Source organism: Manacus candei, unplaced genomic scaffold (genome assembly GCF_025592945.1).
Source record: "Manacus candei isolate 608988 ecotype Guabito, Panama unplaced genomic scaffold, ASM2559294v1 h1tg000010l, whole genome shotgun sequence".
NCBI lineage: Eukaryota > Metazoa > Chordata > Aves > Passeriformes > Pipridae > Manacus > Manacus candei.
Window position 1 is genome coordinate 7875202 of NW_026138058.1, and position 26652 is coordinate 7901853.

At 47.3% G+C, this 26652-nt stretch overlaps 1 protein-coding gene across 2 annotated transcripts; it reads right to left on the reverse strand.

The window, feature by feature from the left end:
• On the reverse strand, positions 1-25221 carry SLC49A3 (solute carrier family 49 member 3). Of its 2 annotated transcripts, XM_051777495.1 has the most exons (10): positions 25054-25221; positions 16352-16510; positions 15254-15473; positions 9364-9440; positions 9107-9244; positions 8447-8563; positions 6743-6895; positions 4756-4913; positions 3570-3682; positions 2-2226 (listed from the first exon to the last, which is right to left on the reverse strand). In XM_051777495.1, exons 1-10 carry the CDS (start codon positions 25180-25182, stop codon positions 2072-2074), a joined length of 1419 nt encoding a protein of 472 aa, XP_051633455.1. In that variant the 5' UTR covers positions 25183-25221; the 3' UTR covers positions 2-2071. The 2 variants fall into 2 exon arrangements, with proteins under 2 accessions (XP_051633456.1, XP_051633455.1); XM_051777496.1 differs by lacking the exon at positions 6743-6895 and having other exon boundaries at positions 1-2226.
• Positions 25222-26652: the final 1431 nt, after the last annotated feature.

Consider the following 26652-nt stretch of genomic DNA (forward strand, 5'->3'; position numbering starts at 1 on the left):
AGGTAAGTGTCTTAGCTGGTGCAAAGACTCTCTGCCCAGGGCAATAGATTTTGGAGACATTTGCTAGCAGTATTTCTTTACTCCCTTAACCTATCATTCAAAATGGAGCTAATTTCACACTGTCATTTTGAAGATCCTCACACATCCTCAGTTTGAGCGCAAGTTATTGCACATCAGGCAGATACAGAGGCTTTTAGCTTGTGCTGCATAGCAGATCTGATGCACCCTTGCATCTATAACATACTTTTTAGGGATTGATATAGTGAGAAAAGTTTAATCTTTTCTTAAACCACCCTTTATTAAAAAACATAAACATTTGTAAATATATAAAATTATAAAGTACCAAGTGCTTCTTGCTTCCCAGTACAGTAGAACTCAGAAGTGGCAGGTAAAATTGGTGTTGATGTGTTTGGCGTGTTAGTTGCAGGAGTGCAGCTAGTTTTGCAAAAGACAGCTAATCTCATTCCTCTGAGAGGTTTAAACAATTTTGTTTCACTTCGGTTTCAGAATTCCTTCCTTCTCCTTTTGGAAAACATCAGTGCTTACTGGTGAGATCAAGGCTGGAGCTGTAGGAATGAGCAGGCTCCCTAGGAGGATGCAGATTGCAGATGGGTGTTTCACAAAGGGAGAGCTTTCCAGTTTCTAATGGGGAAGAGAATTCAGGCACTGAGACATCTCCTTTGTACAGTGCTTCTCAGGGAAAGTGCATCCTTGGCATTGGGATCATCCTTTAGCTGGACTGAACAAAGCTAGTCACAGATCCAATTTGCATCAAGATCCCTTAATCAGCAAGCACTGATATTCCTTTGCAATGCGCATGGTATGAAGCACTATGAAATCCCAACTATCTAAATTTTTTTTACCACCTAAATGTTATAAGGAAAAAATTTCTCAGGTTGTACACGTAGACCTGAACACCAAAACAGGACACCAGACTGCAGTGGAAGTACTGTAAGAGGAAAAATCCAGTTTTACCCATAGTAATTGCTAGTGTAACTGAACTCCAAATGGGATCTTTTGTGTTACTCCCCATCTCTTATAACACTGATGAACACTTGTCAGTTGCAGAGAAAACTGGAAGGTGTTTGTTGATGTTGTTTCTCACTTGGTCTTCCCTCCAGAGCCCCTAATACCTGTAGAAACTTATGACAAGTCCCTGCACTCTCTAAGAGGTCACCTTTGCCAGTTCTTCTGCCAGTTTTCACCACAGCAGGCCCTGCTGTGTCATTGCCCTAACAGTGAGCTGCCCTCTCAGTTTTCCTCCATAGGACAGTGTCACACTACCCTAATATTACACCAGCAGGTAGGTTTGTCTTCTTGTGGAAAACTTGAACCACTGAAATTGCAGGAGAGGAGGAGAAACAGAAGCCCAAGTGAAACAAGCTTAACCTGAATGTCTCAGCACCTGGCAGGGAACCAGATGGGTGAGGAATGTTGCCATATTTAACTCCTGCTGCTTGCTGGTATTTTCTTTTACAGGCACCACTGCAGGCAAGGCTTTTCTTCTCCTGTCTGTAGGATAAGACAAAGTGGCTCATTGTAACAGACTTGTATTACAGATCACATACTTTCACTTCCCTGCTGAAACGAAAGGATGCTCTGGCTCCTCCTGCCTTTTAGCTGAGACACGATCAGATCCAACCTCAGAGTAGAAGAGTTGTTATGCTGCACAAGAACCACAGTCCTTAAACAGAAGTTTTCCACTGGGTTTGTGGTAGGCACAGCTCCCATCCCTCTGAAACCTTCACCCTTGATCCAAGTATATGAAAACAAAAAAGTGGCTGAAATATGATGCTCCCCTCCTCTGCAACATTTCTTTAGCTTGAATCAAGTCAGATAAAAATTTCAGTTACATGCATAGTTGTCCAGTCCCACTTTGACCTTTCTGTCAGGACAGCATTTCTTTCAGCCCAGATCCCCAAATAAATGCAAGATTGAGGGGTGCACAGCAAAGGTGCCCTTTGCTCTAGTCTTGCTTGTTGTGCAACAGATATCCCAGTGTGCCAGATGAGCATTGGTCCATGCCCACAGGTCCGAGCCCTTGGTCCTCAGCATCCCCTTTTTGGCCTGCTTAGGATTCAGGAACATCTGCTGTTGCTGTATCTTCTGCCTTGACCAAATCACCACCGATCGTTTCAGCATGGAGTCGCTTGTAGTCCGTGTGGAAGAAGATGACGTAGCAACAAGCCATAGCACTGCAGAGGCCAGCCAGCACCAGCACCGGAGCTGCAGGAAAGGTACACTTTTAGGCAGTGAATCCACAACTCCCCGTGGGTGCAGAAGCCTAGAGGTCAGCTCCCAGAAACTGCACAGTCTGTCTGACTGCCTCCCAAGGGCTACCCCTGAGCACAGGGTGCAGACCACAGGGGGCAATACCACTCTGGTAACAGGCAAACCTTGCTTCGCCTAACACTGGCATAGGAGGAGTATTTAGGAGGAATGTGGAAGGTTTCTAGGACTCCAAATCCTGCGTGACCCCACAGGTTAGAGTCCTTACACCAGTGCACACAGTGTGTTTGTGGGAGTGCGTGTTTCTGTGTAAATGTACACATTTGTGTGTGTGGTGAAAAACATTACAAAAAAGACTGAATCGAAACACTTGAGTTTCATAAGAGAACAGGTCCTCAAAGGTAGTGCTTCTTTTTATATCATCTGAAAGCAGGTGTAGAAAAAGTTCACTAACTCTTATCTAAGAAAAATTTGTGTCAAAAGAAACTTTTCTGAAGAAAAAAAACAGACTATGGAACAAGGCCTGAAAGTAGTTCTCATTCCAGCAGTGTTTCAAACACACACCTCCATGCCTTTCTCCACAGATGTTTCTGCATGTATCAGATCACAAAATGAGTAGGAATGGGTGCCTGTTATGAAGCTTTGATCTCTGATACCTAGTGGAGCTTGTTCTGGGGAGTTTCTGCTCAGCCAAGCAGGATATATTTAAAAGATGATGATCAGCCTTTGTTTACAGTGTCCCCAGGACTTGGGGTCAATATTACATAAATATGAGCCAGCTGAGAGATCAAGGCCAGGGTTTAGCCTGCAATGAAAACACATTTGTGCTCTCAGCTCAGTTGCTGTCTCTTTTTCTGACCAGCTAGGAAAGGAAGGGAAATCTGGAGTAAGTCAGAACAAAGCTGTACCAGTATGTTAAAAACACAGGCAGGTGTTTGTGCAAAAGCAAGAGGTCACTTTCAGTCAATGCAGTTGTATTCTTGGCCTCCCACACTGCAAAGCAGTTGTGCTACATGGACTGTGTCTTCCTCTTAGAATAGCTGCTTTCTAGCTTGGTAAGCTCCAGTCTCTGCAGGGTGACCATAAGAGTAATTTTAACCCAGAGCCAGCAGTGGCATTCATGGCACCTTAGAGTTTTCCTGTTTTCAATCTTGTAGGATTGGTTTAGCAGGAACTCCTTGGTAGCAAGGAGTGCACCATCAGATTTGGAAAGGTGGGTAGGAAATACACTATAGCAGGAATCAGCATTGCAGGGTCCCTCACAGTGAGACCTGGAGGAGGGTGGGGGCTACACAGGATGCAACCGAATGTCCGGCATCATTTCCCAAGGACATACTTACTTGTCCAGTCCAAGGCTCCATCCTGGTCAAGGGCACAGGTGGAGAAGGGATCCTCAGAAACACGGACAGTGAGGGCTTGTAGCAGAATCATCAAAATCACACCTTCAACCTGGCTGTGGGGAGAAGCCAACATGCAGTTATGGCACCTGCCTGACTTATCGGTGCTGCAGACAATCCCAGCTTCCCCAGTCAGAAGGGAGTGAGGCTTCTTTCTGGAGCAGGTTCCTTCTAGCAGAGAAAGCTACTGCTGGATTCCACTGGCCCAGGCACTTGTTTAACTGGCCCTGGCTCACAGGGTGTCCAGGTCAGCCTTTCTGCACATCTCCAGACGCAGGGGCAGTGTGGCAGAATCACTATACACTCCCTCTGAAGGCAAGCAGGTGTTGAACTACATCTCTCAAAGAGCTGAGGCTTATTCACTGGGCAGAGACTTGGAAACACCTCTCACTCCAGGACTGAGGATGGAAAAAAATCATGCTATGACTTCAGCCTCCTCCTTACTCACAGCCGGCTGGCAGCAGCAACAAAGTCCACAACCAGTGAGAGGCAATAGCCTTCAAAGGCAGTGTCTAATGCCCCTCACTCACTGATGTTTCTTGCTGCTGGAGCTCCACCTGACACAAAAGGTGGCACCAGGTTATTTGTATCACTGATTAGAGCTCCAACAAGTCATTCCTGCTGAATTCCAGAGCAAGCTCTAGGCAGGTAAACTGATAACTGGAAGGACAGTCAGTCCCATCTGTTGTGACCAGGTGCCCTGGGGCTGATGAGCCCCATCTCTCTCAGCAGAGCACTGAGACCTGACAAGTGCCTGTACTGTGATGGGAATGGGTGTGTCTCTCAGGCACACAGCCCCCATGTGCTCCAAAGGTGGGTGATGCTGGACATGGTTAAATCACGCTTCATGCCAAGCAAGGGAGAACTTCATCTTCCTTCTTGCTTTTCTTGTACCACTTCCACATAATCCTCCTTGCTTTAAAACATTTAGCTCTTCAGCTCTATTGATCAGCCAACCAGCTCCCCTCTTGCCATGGTCACGTTCACAAACACCAGAGAGAAGTTCAGCAGGGTGGCAAGCACTGATGTCCATGCTCTCTTCTCTACCTGCACCCACACCCCTGTGTGTGTGTATGTGTGTATTTGAACACAAGCTCAGCTGTTAATTGGATTTAAGCTGCCTGCTTACCTTGCAACAAAAATCAGGCCTGTAGACGTGCCCTCTCCCACAGGGTAGGAGCACTCCACAGCCAGCTCCATGGCAATGGGGTAGATGGCAAAACCGAAGAAACCGAAGAGTGAGCTGGTGATGGCCAACATGATGGCCTGATGTCTGAACCGAGAAGCCTGCAGGAAAAAGACACAATAGTCTCAGTGTCAGCACTGTTGCACAGAAAGTCTCTGAACCCATAACCTGCAGGAAGCTCCAAGGCCTCACTGTCTCACCACTACCTTCCCTATCTGTTCCTGAAATCAATTTTTTACCTCCAGGTCTCTAGAGTCAACTAATGGCTACACAGCGGAGAGTTATTTGTTGAATTGAAGCAAGGGGAGGGAGGATTCAGCAGAATTACCTGAAAAGCATTAGTGTGGTTGGACTACTTTAACTTGACATCCTATATAGTAACTTACCAGGCATGTGTTCAGTATACCTCTAGTCACAAGTGAAACACACACCTTCCTCCCAGTGCAAAGTAACATTTTGGAGGTGCTGTTTGCATTGGGTTACATGTGAGAATTCACTGGATTGCTGCAGCTCAGTGATAAGGAAAATTAGTCAGACTCATGTTTGTAAAACTGGGCTTTTAACATAAACAAAAATACCCCAAAAATCCACAAACCAAAAAGCAAACAAAAAAACCACAAAACATTTACAAAACGTGGAGATTAGTTTAGTGTCTAGAACAGCCTTGTCCCTAACTCTGGAGGAAAGAGCATGGCCTTGTCCAGCCAATGCTGATAAAGATGAAGTACTTTGCAGCCACACTGCTGGTACCTCCTTCCTTACTGATGTAATAAATTCCCACAGAGGAACATGAGGTGTCTGTCCTGGCATAGCTGCAGGCGTGGCCCAGCTAAACTGGTAAAGTCAAGAAAAACTCTGTTTGAAATCTGAGTTTGAAGCGGATTTGAATGGGTTATTTTTGTTCTAATACTTTGAACTAACAGTTCATCTGTATGGAATGAAGGTGAAGAAAGGAAGGGGAGGAGGGAAAGGTTTGCTTGTTACTCCTAACACTGCCTCCTTCCTACTCAGTGCTTTATCTGAGTCCAGGCAATCTGACTTGTATACAGATCATCCTCAAAAAAAATGCTAGAGTACTAAAGGGATTGAAAATGCAAGGCTTGCTTGAGGCACCTTGGCCTACAGTGACAAAGGCACTGCATTTGTCTGTCTCTTCCAAATGGAGCTACCACCACTGGGATCTTGGGGCAGGGGAAGGTGGGATCACAGTATACTGAAAGTCTTGATTTTTTCAACACACAAGAGAAATGCACAGCATAAGCCTGCAGGTAAAGCAGAAAGCTGCACCATTTTGGGTCCTCTGCAGTGCTAGGAGTCCCCTGTGTCATGATCAGATTCTTACTGTATGAAGGCTCCCACTGGCAGTGGTTATGCTTGAGTGCAGTACTTGCACTCTAGCCCCATGGGCATAAAGTCTCCAGGTTTTGCATTCCTCTCCTGGCTGAATCCAAGTGTTCTACTTTTTTGCCTCTCTTGTCTTGTCCTCCTCAAGGAACTACTGAAGAACAAGGCACGTAACTAGGTCCTTTCTGCTAATGTTACACTCCCGACACCCACCCCTGTTAAAGGCAGGCGTTGGGAAAACAGGGCATTCTTGTTCATTTTTGTAAGATGGATATTTAGCAGTTCCGTTTCCTTTCTGAAAAAATGGCCTTGGGAGTCAGGAAGCAAACATGGTGATCCAGTGTAGGGAAGCAAAACTATGCCAATTTATTTATATCCTGAATCAGTCTCTTTCGGGCTCCACAGTGACTGTGAAATTCTCAGTAAAGGGTTTTCCTTTAAAACATTCCTAGCCCAGAGAGATAATTCCAAAGCGTAACACATGGCTTAATATGTGACATCAAATGACCTTGGTTTAAGCTGATGATTTATCAGATGGCAACAGAAATAAGCCCACGGATACGGTGTAATGCAAGGGAGAACTCACCACTGCAAACACAATGCTGGCAAGTGCACTCAGACAGAAACAGATCTTGGTGGACTCTATGAACTTCCTTGTCCGGTCAACATACATGCCTAGTAGGAAAGCACCCAACAAACCACACACTGTGAACAGGGCACCATTCAGGCCAGCAAAATTCTGGAGGGCAGAAGAACAAGTAATGAGAAACTAGAGCAGTTAGAAAAGAGATTTTAATGTCGCTGACCCATTTGCCAAATGCCAGGGGATCACTTACTAAGGTAGGAAAAGCGTCCTTGCCCGCTGCAAGTAGTTGAGGCATTCACAGGGTGCTGAGTAGCAAGTAACAGGGGCCAGGTGCTTCTATCAGTGTGTGGGGACAGCAAGGTGGCAGCACTGCCAAGGGATGACCAATCTCTGCACACTTGTCAAGGGAGGCTGGGTGCAGAGCAGCAGCAGTTCCTGGTATTAAAAATTCCAGCCTGGAGCCACTGGGCTCTTTCAGGGGCAATCGGGTGCTTTGTCAACACTGGAGCTAACAGCTCCAGCTGCCTTGGGACCTGCTGCTGTTTATAATCATCCTCCTGGCCCTTTTCTTACCAGGGACCTGCACTGGCACACCCAACACGTGTTAGATGGGACACTCACCTGGCTGTGTCAAAGCCTAATTAGAGAGGCAGTGAGCAGTAGCTAGATAGGGTACATGCTCTGTTGCCTGCAGTGATTACCCTTTGTTTGCACTACTTCTTCAGCTCCATAAGAATTCAAATGCAGACAGCAATGCTGAAAGCAGAGCAGCTTTTAACAAATTTGGGTAAACATTTTTGAGAGCCTCAGGGGCAGACTGGAAGGAAAGGGTACATGGAATGGTTTCTGTGGGCTAAAGGGGTGGGACAAGCCAGTCACACAGACAAAACCATCATGAGGGACAGAAAGCAAGGCTGAAAAGTTTAAAAGGTTTCCAGTGAAAAGCCAATGGTGTTTGCAAACATGACCTGGCTATGGAGCCCTGAGCCAATTATTAGACCTGGGAGCTGAAGAGGGGGTGGACAGAGACCAGACATGTAAATGTGCATACATAACATCTGGAGAGGTGTTTTAAGAGGACCTCCATGGCAATACTAGCAGCAGGACTGAAGTGCAGCCTGCTGAGGGGAAATACATGAACTGGGACATCCTCCTGCTATTACAGGGAGAGAGCAGGAGGAGCCAGCTGTGCACACACTGTGCTGAACCATAAAAGCAGCACCTGGGCAGTGTCATAGCAAGGATGGGGAAACAGCTGTCACACTACCTGGGACTTCCTCTGCTGCCCTGGCTTTGTGTAAGTCTGTGCAAAGAGGAAAAGCTGCTTGCCTTCAGCTTCACTTTAGGGCCTGCCTGGGCTCCATTCTACTCTGGGATAGGTGACAGAAGGCTGCACAGACATCAGTGCTCTGGAGGGGCTTAGGAAAATTGCAATATTCTTTTTTCCTAAAAAAATTTTCACTTGCAAATGGGAGCCTGGTCATGGGCAGTAATGAAAATGCAGGTTATCCATTATGCTAAGAGGTTGGCTGTGCTCTGGATTAATGTACTGCTTAATCTATATTAGATAATATGAACAAATAAGATATGAGACTGCAGGATATTCAATTGTCTTCATTTTGCTCTGAATTCCTTATCAGGGAAAATCAATTTGATTGTATCATAGATGATTTGGACAATGGGGAGAAAAGGAAGAAGACTCACATTTGAATACCCCTTTTCACAAAGGATCTGTTCTAGCAGGGCTGAAAAGCAGGTGAACATCCCAATTCCTCCTCCAAAGCACACTGCCAGGATGATGTATGGCTTGTTTCTCAGGAGCTAAAAAAGGAAGTTAATGTAAATAAGTGGAGGGGGGAAAAGGGCCTGGCTGTGACAGTAGACTTGAGGGTGAGCAGGTGAAAATGCTGACAGGGCAACCCTGTGATTACTGACAAAGCAGGGCTCTGTCCTGTCAGTTCAGCGAGAGGACAGGTTAAAAAGGGGACCATGTAGGGAGGAAAGATCTCTTCAGTGCCCAAATTCTTCCTTCGTGTTGCCATGTGCTGTCCTACCCCTTACCACATCTGTTCAGAGGGCTCAAGTTGTGTGGTCCTCTTGGGTGAGCCCTGGTGTGCCTGTTTGAGGTATCTGAATGACAGCCAGCCCACAGCTGAATGCTCAGATAGCATCTCTTGCAGCTTTGCTGCACTCCTCCACTCCCAGAGGAAGGAAGGGATCCTGATCTCCTTCAGGGGGCTTTCCATGCAGGTTTGGAAAAGTGGCATTCTGAGTCTGCTTTGTAAGCGAATTCCCCAGCATATTCCTGTCTGGCAGGGCTGAATCCCTCACTCCACATGGCACTCTCTGTGCTATAGCACTTACCATTTTGAGCCCCGTGAAGAACGGCTGTGAGTTGGAGTTAGTGGCACTGGCTGAAGGAGGCGTGGGAGGAACCTTCTCGTGAATCCCCAGTGTTGCCAGGGCACAGGCAGTTACTGCTGGGACAGCATAAACACCCAGCTACACGACAAAAGGATAAGACAAGTTACCAGTCTTTCCAGGTCCACTGCCCCCAAACAAATAAATCAGCTGGACTCAAATTAGCCCAGCTAAAACTAATAAAAGCAGATTTCATTTACCATCAGTGGAATGTGCTTTCCTTCAGGAACTAGTGCAGGTGACAACAAGTTTGCTATAAGAATGCCTAAGGGATTGGCTGGAAGGAAATAAAAGAGAGACATTTTTTTTTCATGCAGGTAGTCAGAATTATGTGTCTGCCCCTATTGCCTGCCAGCACCAGAGCTGCCATGTGCAGCAGAGTAATAAGGACAGAACATGGCATATACAGGGAGAAACTAGTAGGGGAACATTTGGAGAAGCTGACTGTTTGGTCTTACTGTTGCCACATCTGTTCTCTCAACCCCATGAAGTCCATCCTATAAAACCATTTCCCTACAACTCCTAACCCCTCTAGACTGTTTTTCATCTGTGAATTATGATGTACTCACCCTCAGAAGCCTGCCTCAGTAAATGCCAAGCTAAAGAGACAAAATTAAGGTGGATGAATTCGTGTCATCTGTCCTGGTGTTATATGGCAGGAGTTACAAACAGAGATGTTTTCCATTCTTTGTTCCCCCGTGTCATTAGGGGGAATACACTATTGTGTGTAAGAACCCCCTGAGGCTTCTGGAGGGTGAACAGTGGCAGCTTGCTCAGCCTCAGCTGGCATCACAGATGCTCCATTCCCTTAACTGTCTTAGTGGCTCTTAACTGCACTTACACTAATATGTCCATGCCCTTCTAACATTGAAGGAATCAGATGTGGACAGGGGACCTCCTCAACCTGCTGGCAATGCTCTTTTTTAAAGTCACTAGGATGCCATTAGTTTCCTTTGTCAAAAGGGCATGAACAGCAGATAAGCCAAATGACAGCTCTCTAAAGTGACACTAGGTCATTCCTGACACTTTTCAAGCCTTTATACTTCCTCCGTAAAGCCCAAACAGGCTTAACAAGTTGATCTTTGCTATCAACTACAAAAATCACATGGCAGCAGAGAATCTCAGACACTGTACTGCGAGAGGGTGTTGCATTGTTATGGGGCTGGAGTTGAGCAGCATGTGAAGCAGGACTCCTGGGACTTAGCTTGGAAACACCTAAAATTGCAGGAGACGGTTTTTGAACTTTAAGGCAACATTCTGCAAGTAGTCAAAGTAGAGTTGATTTTCTACTAGTGTGGAGGGATGGGGTTAGGAAAGCTAAAGCCAGCTTGGAACTGAGTCTGGTGAAGGGCAACGAGGGCATCTGCAAGTACTTTAGCAGCAAAAATAAAGTTAGGGAAAATGTGGTGCTGTTGCTGGATGGGGTGGGAGACTTGGTGAGAAAGCACACAGAAAATGCCAAGGTATTCAATGCCTTCTTCACTTCATTTGTTGTTGGTAAGACTGGTCTTCAGCCCCGAGACCAGAGGTAAAGTCAGGAGTAATGAAGATTTACCCTCAGTGGAGGAGGACTAGGTTAGAGAACATTGTATAGCCCAGACATACACAAATCCATGAGACTGATGGGATGCATCAGTACTGAAGGAGCAGATTGTTTGCATTGTAAGGCCATTCTTGGTTACTTTTAAAAGGCCATGGTAATTCCAAGAGGCTCCTGAAGACTGGAAGAAAGCATATGTCACACCTATCTTCAAGAAGGACAAGAAGGAGAATCCAGGGAACTTTCCAGGCCTTTCAGTTTCACTTTGATCCCTGGGAAGGTCATGAAACAACTAATGTTCTCCACCATTTCCAGGCACAGGAAGGACAATAAAGTGAAAAGGAAAAATGCCTAACTAATCTAGTAGCTTTTATACAGTAAAATGACTGGCTGGATGGATGAGTAAAGGGCAGCTGACACTGTCCCCATAACAATCTTGCAAAAAAACTGACAGAGTACTGGCTAGACTACTGGACAGTGAGATGAACTGAAAGCCAACTGAATGGCCAGGCCCAGAGGATTGTATTCACTGACAGGAAGACCAGCTGGATGCCAGTCACTAGTGATGCACCCCAGGGGCTGATACTGGGGCCAAAACAGTTTAACCTGGATGATAGGACAGACTGCACCCACAGCCAGTCTGCAGATGATGTGAACCTGGGAGGAGTGGCTGATAGAAGAGGTGGCCATGCTGCCATTCAGAGGCACTGCAACAGACTGAGGAAATGGGTGAAGGGGAATCTTGTGAAGCTCTGCTAGAGGAAATGTAATGTGCTGCACCTGGGGAAGAATGATGACACCCCCCCCCCATCCACCAGTGCCCCTTGAGGCTCACCAACAGGAAAGCAGCTCTGCAGAGAAGGACCAGAGGGACGGGTGGACATCAACTTGACCATGAGGCAGCAACACAACCTCCTGATAAAGAGGCCACCAGCAGCCCGGGGTCTGCACTAGGCAGGGTGTTGTCAGTGGGAGGTGCTCCCTCCCCTCTACTCAGCACCTGTGAGTCCACATCTGGATTATTGTGTCCAGTTCTGGGGCCCCCAGTGTGAGGGAGACAGGAACTTACTGGTCCAGAAAACAGAAAACATGATTAAGGGACTGGAGCTTCTGTCATGGGAGGAGACATTAAGAGGGCTAGGACTGACCAGCCTGGAGAAGCTACTGGAAAGCAGTTTTGCAGAGAAGGACACGGGGTCCAGATGGATTGCAAGTTGACCACAAGCCAGCAATGCACCCTTGAAGAAAGGTGTCCAAGAGCATGCTGGGCTGCATTAGGAAGAGTATTTCCAGTAGCTGAAAGATCTTTACCCTCTACTAAGACCTGGTGAGAAATATAGAGAGGGCTGAGTCCAGTGATGGGTTCCTCGATACGAGATACCAATTAATGGAGCAAGTCCAGACAAGGGCCAAAGACATGATTAAAGGAGTGGAACATCTCTCATACCTAAGGAGGCTGAGACAGCTGGGACTGTTTAGTCTGGAGAAAAGAACCTTGATCAGCAATTACAAAGATGGAACCAGGCTTTTCTCACACAAAGCATAACACAGGAATTTCTACCCAAACATAAATTTCTTTACTGTGATAGTGGTTTAGCACTGAAACAAGATGCTCAGATAAGCTGCAATACCTTCATCCTTGCAGACAGTCAAAACCCTGAACAGAGATAAACCTGGGCAACCTGGTCTAGCCAGGCCTGACTGAGCAGGGCATTGGACGAGATGATCCCAAGAGGTGCCTTCCAACCTTATCTGTTCCACGGTTCTGCTGAGGTGTCATTAATAGTGCTATAGCTGTAGTCTTTCTGCTCTGTACTTGAGAAAGTACTAGCTTATGATGCTGGTGAAATGTTACCTGCTTCTAAGTACATGGACTCAATTAAACAACAGTTTCCAAGGAGAGGGATTAAATCTTCTCTGTTGGGGTAAAATGCAACTGGGCATTGTTGAGAACATTTGCAGGTTGCAGCCTGCAAAGTAGTCAGCTGTTTTCATGAACTATAGACATGTTGAAGCAGTTCCAGAAGGTATGGCTGAGGGTTGGAAATGTGAGCAGTGGGCTAAATTTTAATTTAAATTTTAAATTTTAATTTCAATTTAAAACACTGAGACTACTTGAGTAATTACAAGGTTTCAGCTGCCTTCTTTTCCTGGGAAGAGAAATTTTATGAGCCTAAACCTTCTGTGAATGGAAAGGAGATCACTGCAGTTAATCAACTGTACATTATGGTCCAAGAGTCCTGATGGATTAGGTTGCAGTACTCTGCAATGGACCTATGTGTTTTGTGGTCAGTGATGCTGATGCACTGAAACTCCTCAGGGTGCAGACCACAGTAAATGAAGAATCCCATGGATGAAGTAGGGGTCACTTCAGTGGAATCAGACAAGACTGTCTACTTCTGACACAGGAGAATTTCTCATGGTGTTCACAGGAGATCTGGCACTGCTTCTCTATGAGTAAGTCTCTAGAAGTGATGGGTAGGACCAGAATAAAATAAACACTCCAGAGCTGAGTCATTAATCACTCTGACAGCTGAGTCATAGTGATTTCAGCTGCTCAGCAGGATCCTGGGTGCAAGGTCCATATTTGTCACAAAAGCCTGGGGAAGACTACCCACTAATAGCAAGAGGCTGTAGGGTCAGTTTCTGTGTGCAGCACTGATACCAAACATACTGGAGTGCTGAGTGCTGCTCTGGCAATTACACAGGAAATGGGTATTGATAATTTGGAGCACAATGAGAGATAAAGCTCAAGTGAGCAACAGGAAGACATGGAGACAAGTGGGAAGAAGCAAAGGGAAATGAGGCTGTAAAGTTACTTTTTCCTAGACAAAAGAGAGAAGAGGTGATTCTGTCCATAACTACCTGACAAACAGGTGCAACAAGACTGAATAGCTGGGGGATAAGGAGCATTGAGATGAGAAGTAACAGGCTGACATTTGCCAGTGATGTAATTAACCACAGGAATAAATGACTGGGGCTGTGGTAGATCCTCGTTCTAGGCAATATTTAAATTTTCTTGAAATGAAATCCTGATTTCGTACAGCAGACATTATGGGTGTAATCAGGCATTATAAACGGAAGCCCTCTGTGCAGCAATCTGCAGGTGTTGCTGCAGAAAATAATCACAGCCCATTCCATCCACACTCTGATGTCCCAACGTGGCAGAGACTGAACAGCTTCAAGTTTTAGGAATCTATGGTTTCTTGCTCTTCAGTTTTATTCTTACCATAGTTAGAGCCGTTTGGTCCTGAAAAGACTAAGGAGCTATGTGAAAGAAATGCTCTTTGGCTGCTCTGTCCGCTCTCTTACTTAAAAAGGGCAAGTTGTCTGCAGGCTGGGGTCCTTCAGGGCTATGAACTTTATTTCAGTGCCCAGTGGTCCTTGGCGGTATTGTATGGTGCCACACTGACAAAAGAGCTCCTTCTCCAGCAGAAAAGATGAAGGTCTGTCTCAGCACTGGGAAACAAGGTGAGTCATCAAGTCCACCCTATTCTAGGAAAGGCAGCGCAAAAAGATTTTATTTGTTCCGACACCATAAATCCATTCTTGGTAAACAAGAGAGCCCATGCTCTAGGCTTGCAGAAAGCTGTATAGAGGTGCTTCTGTACTGGCCTTTTGCCCATGCCTATCCCTTCTTCACAACTCCAACACAACGGGGAGGGAAAGCAGCTGTTGGCTGTTTTGACAGAAGGACATACGGGGCTCCAACACACAAGTAGGTACTGTGAGATTTCCCAGCTGGAGCCAGCAAGCCAGCCCAGTTTCTGAAGCATTCCTCAGGTCCTTGGAGAAAAGAGGAAGGGATTTCTTTGGCTGCTGGGTAAAAAGCCACATGAAGGGAGGAAACAGGTCTGTCAAGTGCAGTATCCTGTCTCTATCTGGGCCCAAAGGAGCCAAGAGAGGAACAAGATTAGAGCAAGCTTTTCTGGTGCCTCTCCTCCAGTTTCCCACCTTCCGGGCACTTAGCAAGGCAGGTGTGGTTTCTGTGTGGGTAGTCCCACCATTTAGCATCCCCAACATGTTTGTGTGGCCAGCTGAGGGTATTTTATTTGTGTATAAATACACACCAATTAGGAATACATGCTCAGTCTTGCTACTGGATGAACTCGTGGACATCACTGCCACAGCAGTCCCACCTCTATCCAGTTACAGAATTTGGCAACTGTGACCATTGGCACTACATGCAATTTGGACACCTTCCTAAGAAGCTGCAAAATTAAGGCCACTGAAGACTTCGTACTTAGTAACATTAAGGGCTGTCCCTAACTTCTATGATATTTAGGCAAAGATGATAATCTCTTCATGGCAGAGGAAGAAGGTTAGAAGCCTGGGTGGCTTGCTCTGAACATAGCACCTAGATGTGGCTTAGACCCACTTCTTGCTCCTGTGTTTTGTTGCACGTGGCTACAAGACTCTTGGGTGGAGCTGCATTTGCAAGGGCAAATGGCTGCAGTACAGAACATTTCCTCTGCCTGCTGCCTCTGAAAAGCAAAAAAATGCTAGCAAGTTCTGGGAGACAGCAATACTGCTTCAGAGCTGTCACTTACCCATTGATGCAATCATATTTGCTGTCGCTCTCTGGTGGTCTGGGAACCACAGTGCTGCCAGCTTTGTTGGTGAAAAGATGATAAGAGGCTGTGCCAGTGCACAGAGGCATTGCCCAATAAACAGGTACCAGTAACTCCGGGAACCCAAGCTCAGGAACTTCAGGACGCTGAACATCCGGGTGATGCTACCCATCATGTTCAGCCATGCACTCAGGATCACCTGCAGCAAGCAGAAACAGGACTTGTGTGCTGAAGTGTGAAGGGTAGAACTTAACAAAATAGATTAACATGAGCAGAGTCTCATATGCACCACAGAAGACACTGGGTGCTATTAATACATGCCTGCAGATCATCCCCACCCCATTGGGCCACTGCAAGATGCTCCTCATCCAACTTGTCTCCTTAGGGAGCAATGTGGTTGTCTTGGCCCTGCATGAGAACCACGCCACAGTGTAGCTTATGCAAGGGAGCAGACACTGGCATGGAATGGATGAGAAATAAAGTTCACTAATTACACCCTATTGGCAAGTTTGTGCCATCACCCATATTTTGCTGTGACAATCCAAAGATCATGGCAATGAATCATCCAGCATATGGATCCTGCAAATGCTCTTCTATACCACTAGCATGCTAGTGTTTCAGTGCCACATTCCACAACACAGTTTTGGGAAGACTGTGTAGAGATCCCAAGCTGGCTTAGCAGAGACCAAGCTCCGAGCTGACAGGGGTCTCTTGCTTGCATCCTGTCCTGCTGCTCCTTAAACTCATCCTGCAAATGAAATAGCTATGCTAATACTTTTCCACAGCAAATCCTACCCAATTACAGCTCTGTCTTCACAGTCAGCTCACAGCATCTATCCCTGTCATTTGGCTAAGATAACAAAAACTAAAGGAAAGTAGGGGTGCAACCTTATTCTGACTTTTCCCACTGTTCTTCCCCTCAGAGGTGATGTGACATCTGTTACTGAAACAGCTTTCAACATGCTCATCCTCTGCAGCATTTGGCAAGGCTCCCATCTAAAGCATGCACGTTAGTGCTTTCTGCATCTGCTGCCTCTAGGTGAAACCTCCTCAGGGAAACAGAACACTTCAACTCACAGCACACCGGAGCCCCACGCTGTCGAGAACCCACGTTGCCACCAGACCAAACGGGATGGAGATGAGGAGGTACACTATTGAGAGCCAGTTGACTGTCTCCAGGGAAATGTGGAAGTAGGCAGCTGTCTTATCAGCCACAGGAGCGAACGTCAGCCACAGCTGCAGAGTAGAGACCGAACACGCGTAAGCACAGAAACCTCCAGAACAGAAATTCAGCATCTCCTCAAACTGAGTTGCGAGGAGGCTCACTATCTTATCCTTGAAATTAGGATTTTAAGGCTGGTAATAAAAATTCAAACCTCCAGTGTCTGCAGTTACTTACTCGGCCCAGAGCACCCCATCCATTTCACTGCCTCATCCCCAATCCCCTGGACCTGATGCTGGAGGCTGCCAAAAGTAGAGGCCAGTACCTTTTTCTGTCACTATGTTGAACATGTTGGCCCCAATGCATGCACTTACCTGATGTAAAACACAAGCAATGCTTCTATACTAGCATAAACAAAATAGAGGCTGCTGCCTCCTCTCTGCAACTAAGAGCCTCTTAAACTCAGACTGCTATTTACAGTTCCACTGGTAACTCCTGGACATCTTGCAAGAACAACTTTGTTATGTGTCAGCCAAGAGAGACACATTATTCCATGCTTTCCTCTATAAACTCAACTGATAAAAAAGGGCCTAGAAATTTCCATTATTCAATGTATCAGGACATGTAGGATGGAAGGTACACACAAAAGTAGTACTTTAATAACTATCCGTATTTTTCTTCCAATGCCATATCTGAAAATATCTCCCTAAACCTTGTTTTAGGCACTGGTTTCACAGTTCCTGTCTGCTTCTGGTTTCTTATAAGAATGACAAGACTTGATTCTAAAATCAGGTCCTGAGATCACGCACACAAGAAAGAAATTTAAACCCAAATTTAAGGATGTTTCTGTAGATTTTTTGCAAAGACGCCTCCTGGTGCTTTTCAAAAAGATTGGCCTAACCTGAGAACAAGTTTCAATAATGTGGATGTTAAGCTACTACAGTGTTAGAAGATGATCTTGCTGCTGCTGAATACTGAAGATAATAAAGTTTGCAGAAAGGTGAATAAAAACTTCAGCTATAGCTTTCTACAGAAGAACTCCAGCCACTGTTGCTTTCCAGGTACTCCTCCCCACCATCACAAGCTTCCTCTTCCCAGTCTGCATCCTGCAGACAGGATCATCTGCAGCATTAATGTGTAACTGAAAAAGGGCTCAGGTAACCTCAGAGGAAGGTGTGTCCCTACACTCTACTTGTTGTTTCCAGCGTTCTAGTACTTTTCTTATGCACTAGGGACCATAAAAGCTACCACATTAGACAGGAGCAGAAGGGGAGATGGACTTCTTTTCTTCCTAGTGTCACTGCGTGAGAACAGCCATATGCAAATCATTGTTTAGCTAGGCTTTTCTCCTAGTAGGGATGCAATGAGTAAATGGTAGTAAAAGAGAAGTTTTGAATGCATTATCAGTGTCCTTGGAAGGATGCCTAGCATCAGTCTTCTCGGGAAGGAGCTGACATACTGCTGTCTGCTGCATTCAACTCAAAGTTCACATCACCACACTGGGCTCAGACACACATGTGACATCAGTCAGAGGTCTGGCAGAGGATGGATTTGGTATTTGCTCAGCTTCTTCAGTCAGGTGGATGAAGATGCTGGGTGCTGAAGGAAATTGTACTCTTAGACAACACAGAGGGTATTCCAGATCACTTCCCAGACTTTCAGCAGACTGGGATAGGAATTTAAATGTTTAATGCTAATGTAGCTGTTTAGATGCTACTAGCATCACTAAGGCATGAGCATTAGTTTGATTATGGGATGCTAAACTGCTGCTAAACAAATCCCAGCTGTGTATTTCCAGCAATAGCAGTTCTCAGTTCCTCACTGCCTCCCAGATGGGGGTGGTGGTGATGAAACACTGTACCAGGAAACAGTGTAATTAAAGAGATGATACATTTTGTAAGCCAGCTTCAGGTAAATTTGCATCCCTCCTGTTCCTCTACACAAGACGCTCACCCATGCATGACATCATTAGGAGAGTCATGGCACAAGCCAGAGCACAGCATTTTGTGTACAGTGTATGTGTCTACGCAAGCCAGGATTAAGTATTCTGACGCATTTCCATTAGACCGAGTAAAACCATTCCTTGCTGAAAACCAAGCACGTGGGCTGCACTGTACTCCTATCCTGAACAAGAACTCCACTTCTAGCACAAGTGTGTGAGAGCACAGAAGCTGGAAAGTTGCCACCTGTCCAAGCCTGAGGCCTGAGCTTGTTCCTCAAAATAGGAAGTGGGTTTCTTCAAGGGTCTGGAGAGAAAAAGTATGTTTTGTTGTTTACCATGTGTTGCTCTGTAACAGAGAAATTCAGAACTAGGCAATGGAGCTCAAGGTGTTTCTATAGTCAAAGAGGCCACCAAATGCCCCTGCAACAAAGAGATGGCACTGTGGAGTTTTGTCCAGCACAGGGAAATAGTGAGTGAGTATGCCACCTCCTGCTTTTGGTTTTTCCAGCTGTGATAATTTCATCCACAGTAGTTAGTAAGCTCTTCTGCTAGGAGCTGGAGCCCTTATCCTGCATGTTTTTCTGAAACTCTGCACTGCCAAGGCTGGTACTTACACAGAGATTGCTCTGATTCAAGTCCACTCATGCAGAACAGGTAAAGAAGATGCAGTTCTTTCTTGGCGAGGTCAAAGTCCTGTAACATCTAAAGATGCATAATACAGGCAGAGGGAGGTTCCACGCTCCTTCACTCTCCAAGGGCCATTGTCTTAACTCAGCTTTGGCCCACCAAAGCCACAGAATCACAGAATGACAGATATTCTGAGCTGGAAGGGACCCACAAGAATCACTGAGTCCAACTCCTGAATGAATAGCCTGTACCAAAGCACAGGTGAGCTTTGATATCCACTGCAGGTCACAGGGACAGATGCAGGAGGAGAGAGAACATGAGAGGTCATACGATGTCAGCTCCCAAAATCTGGTTGCTTCTGGGACAGGTAGGTGAAAAACAAACAGAGAGACAGATACCTCTGTGGAAATACACCCCTGTGGTCTGGTCAAGGTACGCTCAGCAACATTGTCTGAGAGGCCACACAGAACTACAGCCTCAGTGTGAGGTGCAGAAGGCATCAAGAGGAGCCTCTGTTATGCACTGTGCTGCTTCGTCCCTGTCCTCATGTGCTTCTCTGGAGGCAGCTCAACAGATGTCACAATGTCAGTTCCTGTTTGCAATGGTGACAAGCAATTTTCACTCACCTACTATAGCTCATGTGCCTTCAGAGCCGTGCCAGGGCTACAATTAACCAGAACCTTTCATCGCACTTCAACAAAATTCCCAACTTGGCAAAAGTTGGAGCGGATGATGATGGAGGTCAGCAGCAGTTCACATTTTGGGCCATGGCATGTTAGGTCAAGAGATTTACACAGAAGCCCACGCAGAGCTACTAAAGCACAGGAACTCTTTCCTTTGAAGACCAAACAGCTACAATGAGTCTGCGAGCCCAATCCCTTAATACTTGGCAAACCTCATTTCCCAGCATTACCTCACAGATTTTGCATTAGTTGTTCTCAAATGAAGCTTCTCCTGTACTATAGTCCAATGTCATTCGTAATGTTCACTCATGTTGTAGACCACAGTATTTGCTCCTTCAGCATTTCGTATGGACCTTTCCCTCCTTTCAGATATGCATCTAGCAGGATGTTGGAATAGCTGCTGCAATAGCACATGCCATCTCTTCTCCAAATACACAAATTGAAGTTCCCACATTCCTCTCCTGAGTTCAAGCCTTAGAATCAGATTCATCTCACTGTGATTTCTGGGTTTAGGGACAGCAAAAGCTTCAGTGCATGCTAGTGTGGGCTGGAGTCCTACCTCAGCACACATTCTTTGCTATAAAAACTTGTGCTCTGCACAGCAGGCACAGCAGCTGAGGAAGTGGACAGAAGGTCCCCTGAAGACCTGCAAGCCTGTTCTGGTTGCAAGGGAGTACAGATGCAGCCATCATTGGCACACAGCTGGCTGACTGGGGAGCCAGGCCCCATCACCAGAAGAAAAGGACAGAAACGTTTTCCACCTAGAGTCTACTTACATCCCTAATTACAGGGGGGCCCTCCACACTTTCTTTAACAATGTAGGACAACCAGGGAAAGCAAGGGCACTGACAGTCAAACTAGTTGATTGGTATGGATATTGGAGGGGTCCTGGCTCCACTTTCAGCTCTCCCTCCCTTTGCTTTAAGCTTCTTCTTCTAGCTTTTGCATTTAATCCTCCAGCACCTCCCAGGGACTGCCTGGTCCCTTCTTCATTAACTGAGGCTTAATGTCCTTTAAAGGGGGCTGACAAGAAAGATGGAGAGGAACTTTCACAAGGCACGTAGTGGTAGAACAAAGGGGAATGGCCCTAAAATGATTAAGGGTAGATTTAGATCAGAGATTAGGAAATTTACAGTAAGGTTGGTGAGGCACTGGCACAGGTTGCCTGGTGAGGTTGTGGACTCTGGAGTTGTTCAAGACCAGGCCTGGATGGGGTTCTGAGCAATCTGGTCTAGTAGAAAGTCCCTGCCCATGGCAGGGAGGTTGGAACCTAAAGATGATCTTTAAGGCCCCTTACAGCCAAAACAATTTTATGGTTCTATCACAATTGCAAGCCTTCATGGTCATTCCTGTAACCAAGAACAAGTTACAGCTGTTCTCATCCTGATTCCATTCCTGGTTTTCTGTTACATTTTCTGATACCCTCTTAAACCCTTAACTGATTCTCAAATATGGTTTCAGCCCTCTTCCTCCCAGAATCATCCAAACCCTCTCATTTTCCTCCTGCTTTCATTCCCCTTCCACCTCCATCTTCTCCGGGTTCAGTTCTTCCACCATATTGCTCTCACTGTTTCCACACCCATACAGACTCTCCAGGAACTATTTCACCCACAGGACCTAGTTTCCCTCCACGAATTCCAAGGCAGCCCACAGTCCCCAGCTTTTCCTACAGCAGTTCTCCCAGTCCCAGCATGCTTTCTCTCATGCACGGGGACACCGATTACAGGGCGATGGAGGATGTCTTTCTGCGGCACGGAGGCTGCCCCCTCACCCTCTGAGATCAGGCTGTGAAGCCCTTACATCACAGTCCTCATCTTCAAGGTTAAAAGGGCCACGTAGCCTGGAAGCAAACAGCCCCTGGCCTCAAACAAAGGCACCTGTGCTGACACAGGAGCCTGGGAAGTCAGGACAGAGGCTGCCAGGCGGCAGCAGCTGTGTGTGCATGCGTATCTACAGGGGCACTGCTGGAGCAGACTGGTGCGGGTGAGGAGCGTGTGCACGCTGCCCTGGAGCATGCCAGTCTCCACTTATGCAGCTCTCCTTCCTCTCCCAAGTACACTTAGAGGTGGTGTAAGTCCTCCAGCTGGTGAGTCAGGAACCACTTGGCCGAGCATGAGCCAGCTACAAACCGCTGCTCCTCCCCAGCTTGCTCCAGCTGACAAGCACAGAAAAGGACAGTAAACACACCTGGTTTCATTCTTCTGTATTTTTCTGTGTTCCCAGTGTGAGAAAATAAGAAAAAGTTCCTCCCCTGAAACATAAATTTCCAACCTGCTTGGCTTCACAGGAAGGAGGCAAGAAGGAATGAATCATTTGCTTCAGCAGTTTACCACTATGGCAGCTGTGAGCACACCATGAATACTCTTAAACATTAAGTCTTTGGATGAAAAAACCCACGCTTAAAACACTGCACCAGTTTGGCAAAACAAACCCGGGGAGAAACCTCAGGCAGAGTTATGTCACACCTCACCAGCTGCAAGAGACAGCTGGGGATAAATCATCTAAGCTTAGCTGTGGCTAGAACATTTTCTCTGTCCAGGACTTCAGGTAGCAATGAATTATGCTGATGTCTATGGTGTTTATGGCCTTCTTAAGATAAGGTGGGGGTTTGTTTCTTACACTACATTGTCAGCAAGGAATTCACAGAACAGCCATACTTAGGAAATGAGAACCAAACCCTGCTAAGGCAGTACCCGCCTTGTACAGCAAGGAGAGACAAAGGCTTTCAACCTCAGGTAACAGAGGTACAAGTAAGGGGCTATTTATCATTTATCATAAGGGCCTCTGTTATAATATTAATCCCACTGTGCTCTGGTTAGTGAAGGAATTACACACAGTGATGTAGAGTAGGAGGATATAGGAAAGAGTGCCCCTTTCATCACCAGACGGTCTGTCCCGGTTTTGTTCAATCTTACCCTAAACCAGACTGAACTAAGAAATACTCCTTTCTCAGCCTGCCCTTCCTGCATGACCAAGTGTCCCTTCCTGCAGTTAAGTTGCTTCTACCTTGTCTTCCTGACACTGACAGAGACCCCCTCTCAGGACTGTCTCCTGACTGTCACTTTTAGTGACACTCAAGGCCACTAACAGAAAACTGCCTGTATATGTGCAAGAGTGGGGAATACAAGGCATCATCCTGGAAGCTTGGTCCAGAAAACGAGGTCCAAGTCAGACAATTCAAAACTCATATGTTCTTATCATATGCATTCATAGATAGCCTGACACAGGACTACAGAGAACAAAGTGCTGCATGCAACATTTGCACGGGAATCAAGGACACATCTTAACTTGCATGGCAAATTTTCACACCACAGAACTGGTAAATTAATCTTTTCATCTGGAACTTTTAAACAGCAAACAAACACTTTGATTTCATGGACTTTCAACCACTCCCTCCATTTTAATATGATTTTTATCAGGAACATTTCAGAGGAACTTTAGCATGGGTAAATGTTTGGTTACAACTTTATACATCAGCATACTTGCCATTCCAGACCTTTGCAATGGCTTAGAAACAGTATTTCCACTTCAGGATTAGGCACCCAGTTTTGAAGGGATAAAGTTCCGGTCTAATTTCATACTGTGGAAAAATAATACTGCATATAGTCAGGAAGTTGTCTAGAGAACAAGGAAACAGACAACAGGTCAATCTCTCAGGGCTACAAAGTTTTCAGCAACATGACTCAAGACACAGTTACACTTGCACATGCACTGAAAGGACCATTTTAAGTAACCCTCCAGTTTGTTTCACTGTTAAGGTTTCAGTAAAGTCAGAATCTGACAAGACATCCTGAAAAGGCTTTGTACAGCTTCCTCCACCCCATGCTGTCACTGTCCACTTTTAGCAGGGTGGGGGATTTTTTTGCCACATAATGTTCTTCCACTGTTCCAATGTAACCACAAGCAAGCAGTCGAGCTTTTCTGTAGGGCATTTTTTTGTACATTCTTAAAGGATGCACTGATTTTCTATTGAGAAGGTGCATTTTGTTTTTTTCTCATATAGAGCCAAATTCTCACTATGATTTTCCATTTCTCTCCTCCAGCGCTCTTGCATCATGGAATACCTAATCGTCCTTCCAGCATTTAAATGTTTGCAGGTTACAGTGCCTGATCTTGTCTGCCAGACAGTCTGCATTCACAGCGTGGTAATCCTCAAGCACATGAATAATTCTATATCAATCTGATAATTATCAACAATGTCCTCAGTGACTTGATGAGCAAAGATCTGGGCTTCTATCTTGTGTAGTAAGCCTTGCTAAGTTTACGAGTTTATCTCAGTAATTACTGAACTTAATTTTAATCTGTTCAACAGGTGGCATGGGATCAAGCATCCCATTTTTTCCTGGTCTTTCAGAATAAGACAGTAAGAGTAGGCAGTAAGTTCACATAATCCTCTGTTTAGTGAAGAATCACTCCTATAGTGTTCTGTTTGTGCAACAGACCCTGAAAGGAAACCTAGTTGCTCCTTTTTGTGACCAGATAAATCTGCTGTCCTAGGCCAGCAATGAGGCCGAGCTAACTCGTGCTCCTCTCCCACGGCATTTCAACACTGCTCTGCTATTCTTAGGCTTGAAACATGTGACGCTCATAGACGCTGAATACTTTCTCTGCCTCTCCACGGCCTACGAAGTGGACTCGGCAACAACTTTTGCTGTGCTCCAGGACACATCTTGCTTCATCCCAGTCTGACTTGACGCTGCGGGACTTCCTGCTATGCTCTTGGAGATCACACACATCCTCCCGCCCCATCCTGCCCTTCCCCTGTCACCACCCCTCCATGCCCCCGTTCCCACCGCTCAGAAAGGGAAGCGTGCAGGCCGAGGTCGCAACCAGGGAAACAAAGATCAAAGGGAAAAGTCACTTATTCGGTCCCTACGGTACAGCCAGGCTGAGGCTTCTCTGAGCTGTGCACGTACAACCGAGTCCCGGTGCTCCGAGGATGAGGGGGTGGATCAGAGACAGGGCACTGGGGCAGAGCCCTGAGGATTGCCTGGCTGCTTCTAGGAAGAAACAGGAGGTGGTTTCGGCTCCAGAAAGCCATATCAGCCCGTCCTCCCTCCGCAGCATCAGCAGAAGCCAGAGCTGCCCCGCAGAGCCCCCGCACACGCGGGCGGGCGGGAGGGAGGGCCGTGCGCGCTGCCTGCGCTGCCTGCGCTGCCTGCGCTGCCTGCGCTGCCTGCGCTGCCTGCGCTGCCTGCGCTGCCTGCGCTGCCTGCGCTGCGCCTCCGCCGGCGGCCGCCCCCACCCCACCACCCGCTCCCCGTCCGGAGGAGCGCTCCGCCGCCCTCCCGCCCACGGGGGCTCCAGCGGCTCCCGGCGCGGGGGAAGCGGGTCCCGGCGCGGGCGGTGCCGCCGCCGCACTCACCATGGCGTTGGAGCAGTTCAGCAGGCACACGGCGGCCAGCAGGAACCACCGCCGCCGGTACGTCTTGAACTCGGCCACCCTCCCCAGGCTGCGCTCCCCCAGCAGGCTCTCCGCCTCGCCTCCCTCCATCGCGGCTCGGCTCGGCTCGGCTCGGCACTGCCGCGTCCAGCCCCGCCCCGCCGCCCTCGCCGGCCTCCCTGGGACGGCCCCGGCCGCGCCACCGCCCAGCCCAGCGCGGCCCGGCACGGCACAGCGCAGCCCAGCCTGGCACAGCACAGCCCAGCCTGGCACAGCACAGCACAGCACAGCCCAGCCTGGCACAGCACAGCACGGCCCGGCACGGCACAGCACAGCCCAGCCTGGCACAGCACAGCACAGCGCAGCCCAGCTCAGCATAGCACAGCACAGCACAGCGCAGCCCAGCTCAGCATAGCATAGCACAGCACAGCCCAGCCTGGCACAGCACAGCACAGCGCAGCCCAGCTCAGCGCAGCCCAGCACGGCACAGCACAGCGCAGCCCAGCACGGCACAGCATAGCACAGTCCGGCCCGGGGCTGCTTCGAGCTGGGCGCCAGCCCCTCCCCGGGGTCCGGCCGCCCTGCCCGCGGAGCTGGGTATGCCCCCCACGCTCGGCAGCCGGGGAGAGCCCGGAGCTCCCAAACGGGGCTGCTGAGGTGCGCGGGAAGTGGGGAGCCTTGGCCAGGAGACGCCTCTCCCTGCCCCGTGTGTCTTTAAAACAACACCATCGCCAACATCCTCAAGCCCGTTGACGGCTCCGCGTTACCGTAGGAGTCACCGCTAGTCTTGCCTCCGGGCAGCACCGGAGCGGCAGCTTCAGCGGCTGAGGGTGCAGGTGGTGGCAGGAGGGAGAAGCCTTGTGAGAGCAGCGCTGTCCGAGGGTTGATCGCTCATTGGAGTAGAAAAAGGACTAGAGGAGAATAAAGGGAGAATGTTAAGACCCACAGGGGTCTATCAGCCACGGGATATATAGTTTGGCTATGAATTTATATGACTGGTTTTGTTGCTGGCAGCAGTATCTTCTTTCCCCAATGCAGAGACACCCATAGTAGATGTTATCTCCTCAGAAACTCACCAAGGGCAAAAGCCAAAAGTGCAAAGGAAACCCTCACTCCTTCCTGTGACTTCAAGTTGGTCAAAGATTGATAGTGCCTGGATGTCTTTCCCCCAACTCTGAGATCTAATCACCTTCCCACATCCACCATACCCCCACCGCTCAGCCTCAGAAGTACTGAGCCAACAGGCTGATGGATTCCAGAAATGGGTCCAAAATGTTGAAATGTTTGAAATCCTTGAAATCCTTGTGCCATTCCTCGTCACAACCTGCTAAGAGCACAGTACCTTCTCAGTCAGAGGCTGGGGTCACTTATTGTAAGAAAGACATTATTCCAGCTGCTTTGAACATACTTGGAAGAGTGGATAGGGAAGGTTATCCTGCATGCAAGTATTCTCTCATGGACAATTTTAGCTGAAAATTTCTGACGGTGTGGAGGGAGCAGCAGGGAGTGGAGAGAGGGGAAGGAGTGAGAAAGAAACCATTTCTACCTCATGTCAAGCCTGCTGTCTCAGGGTAGAGAGAA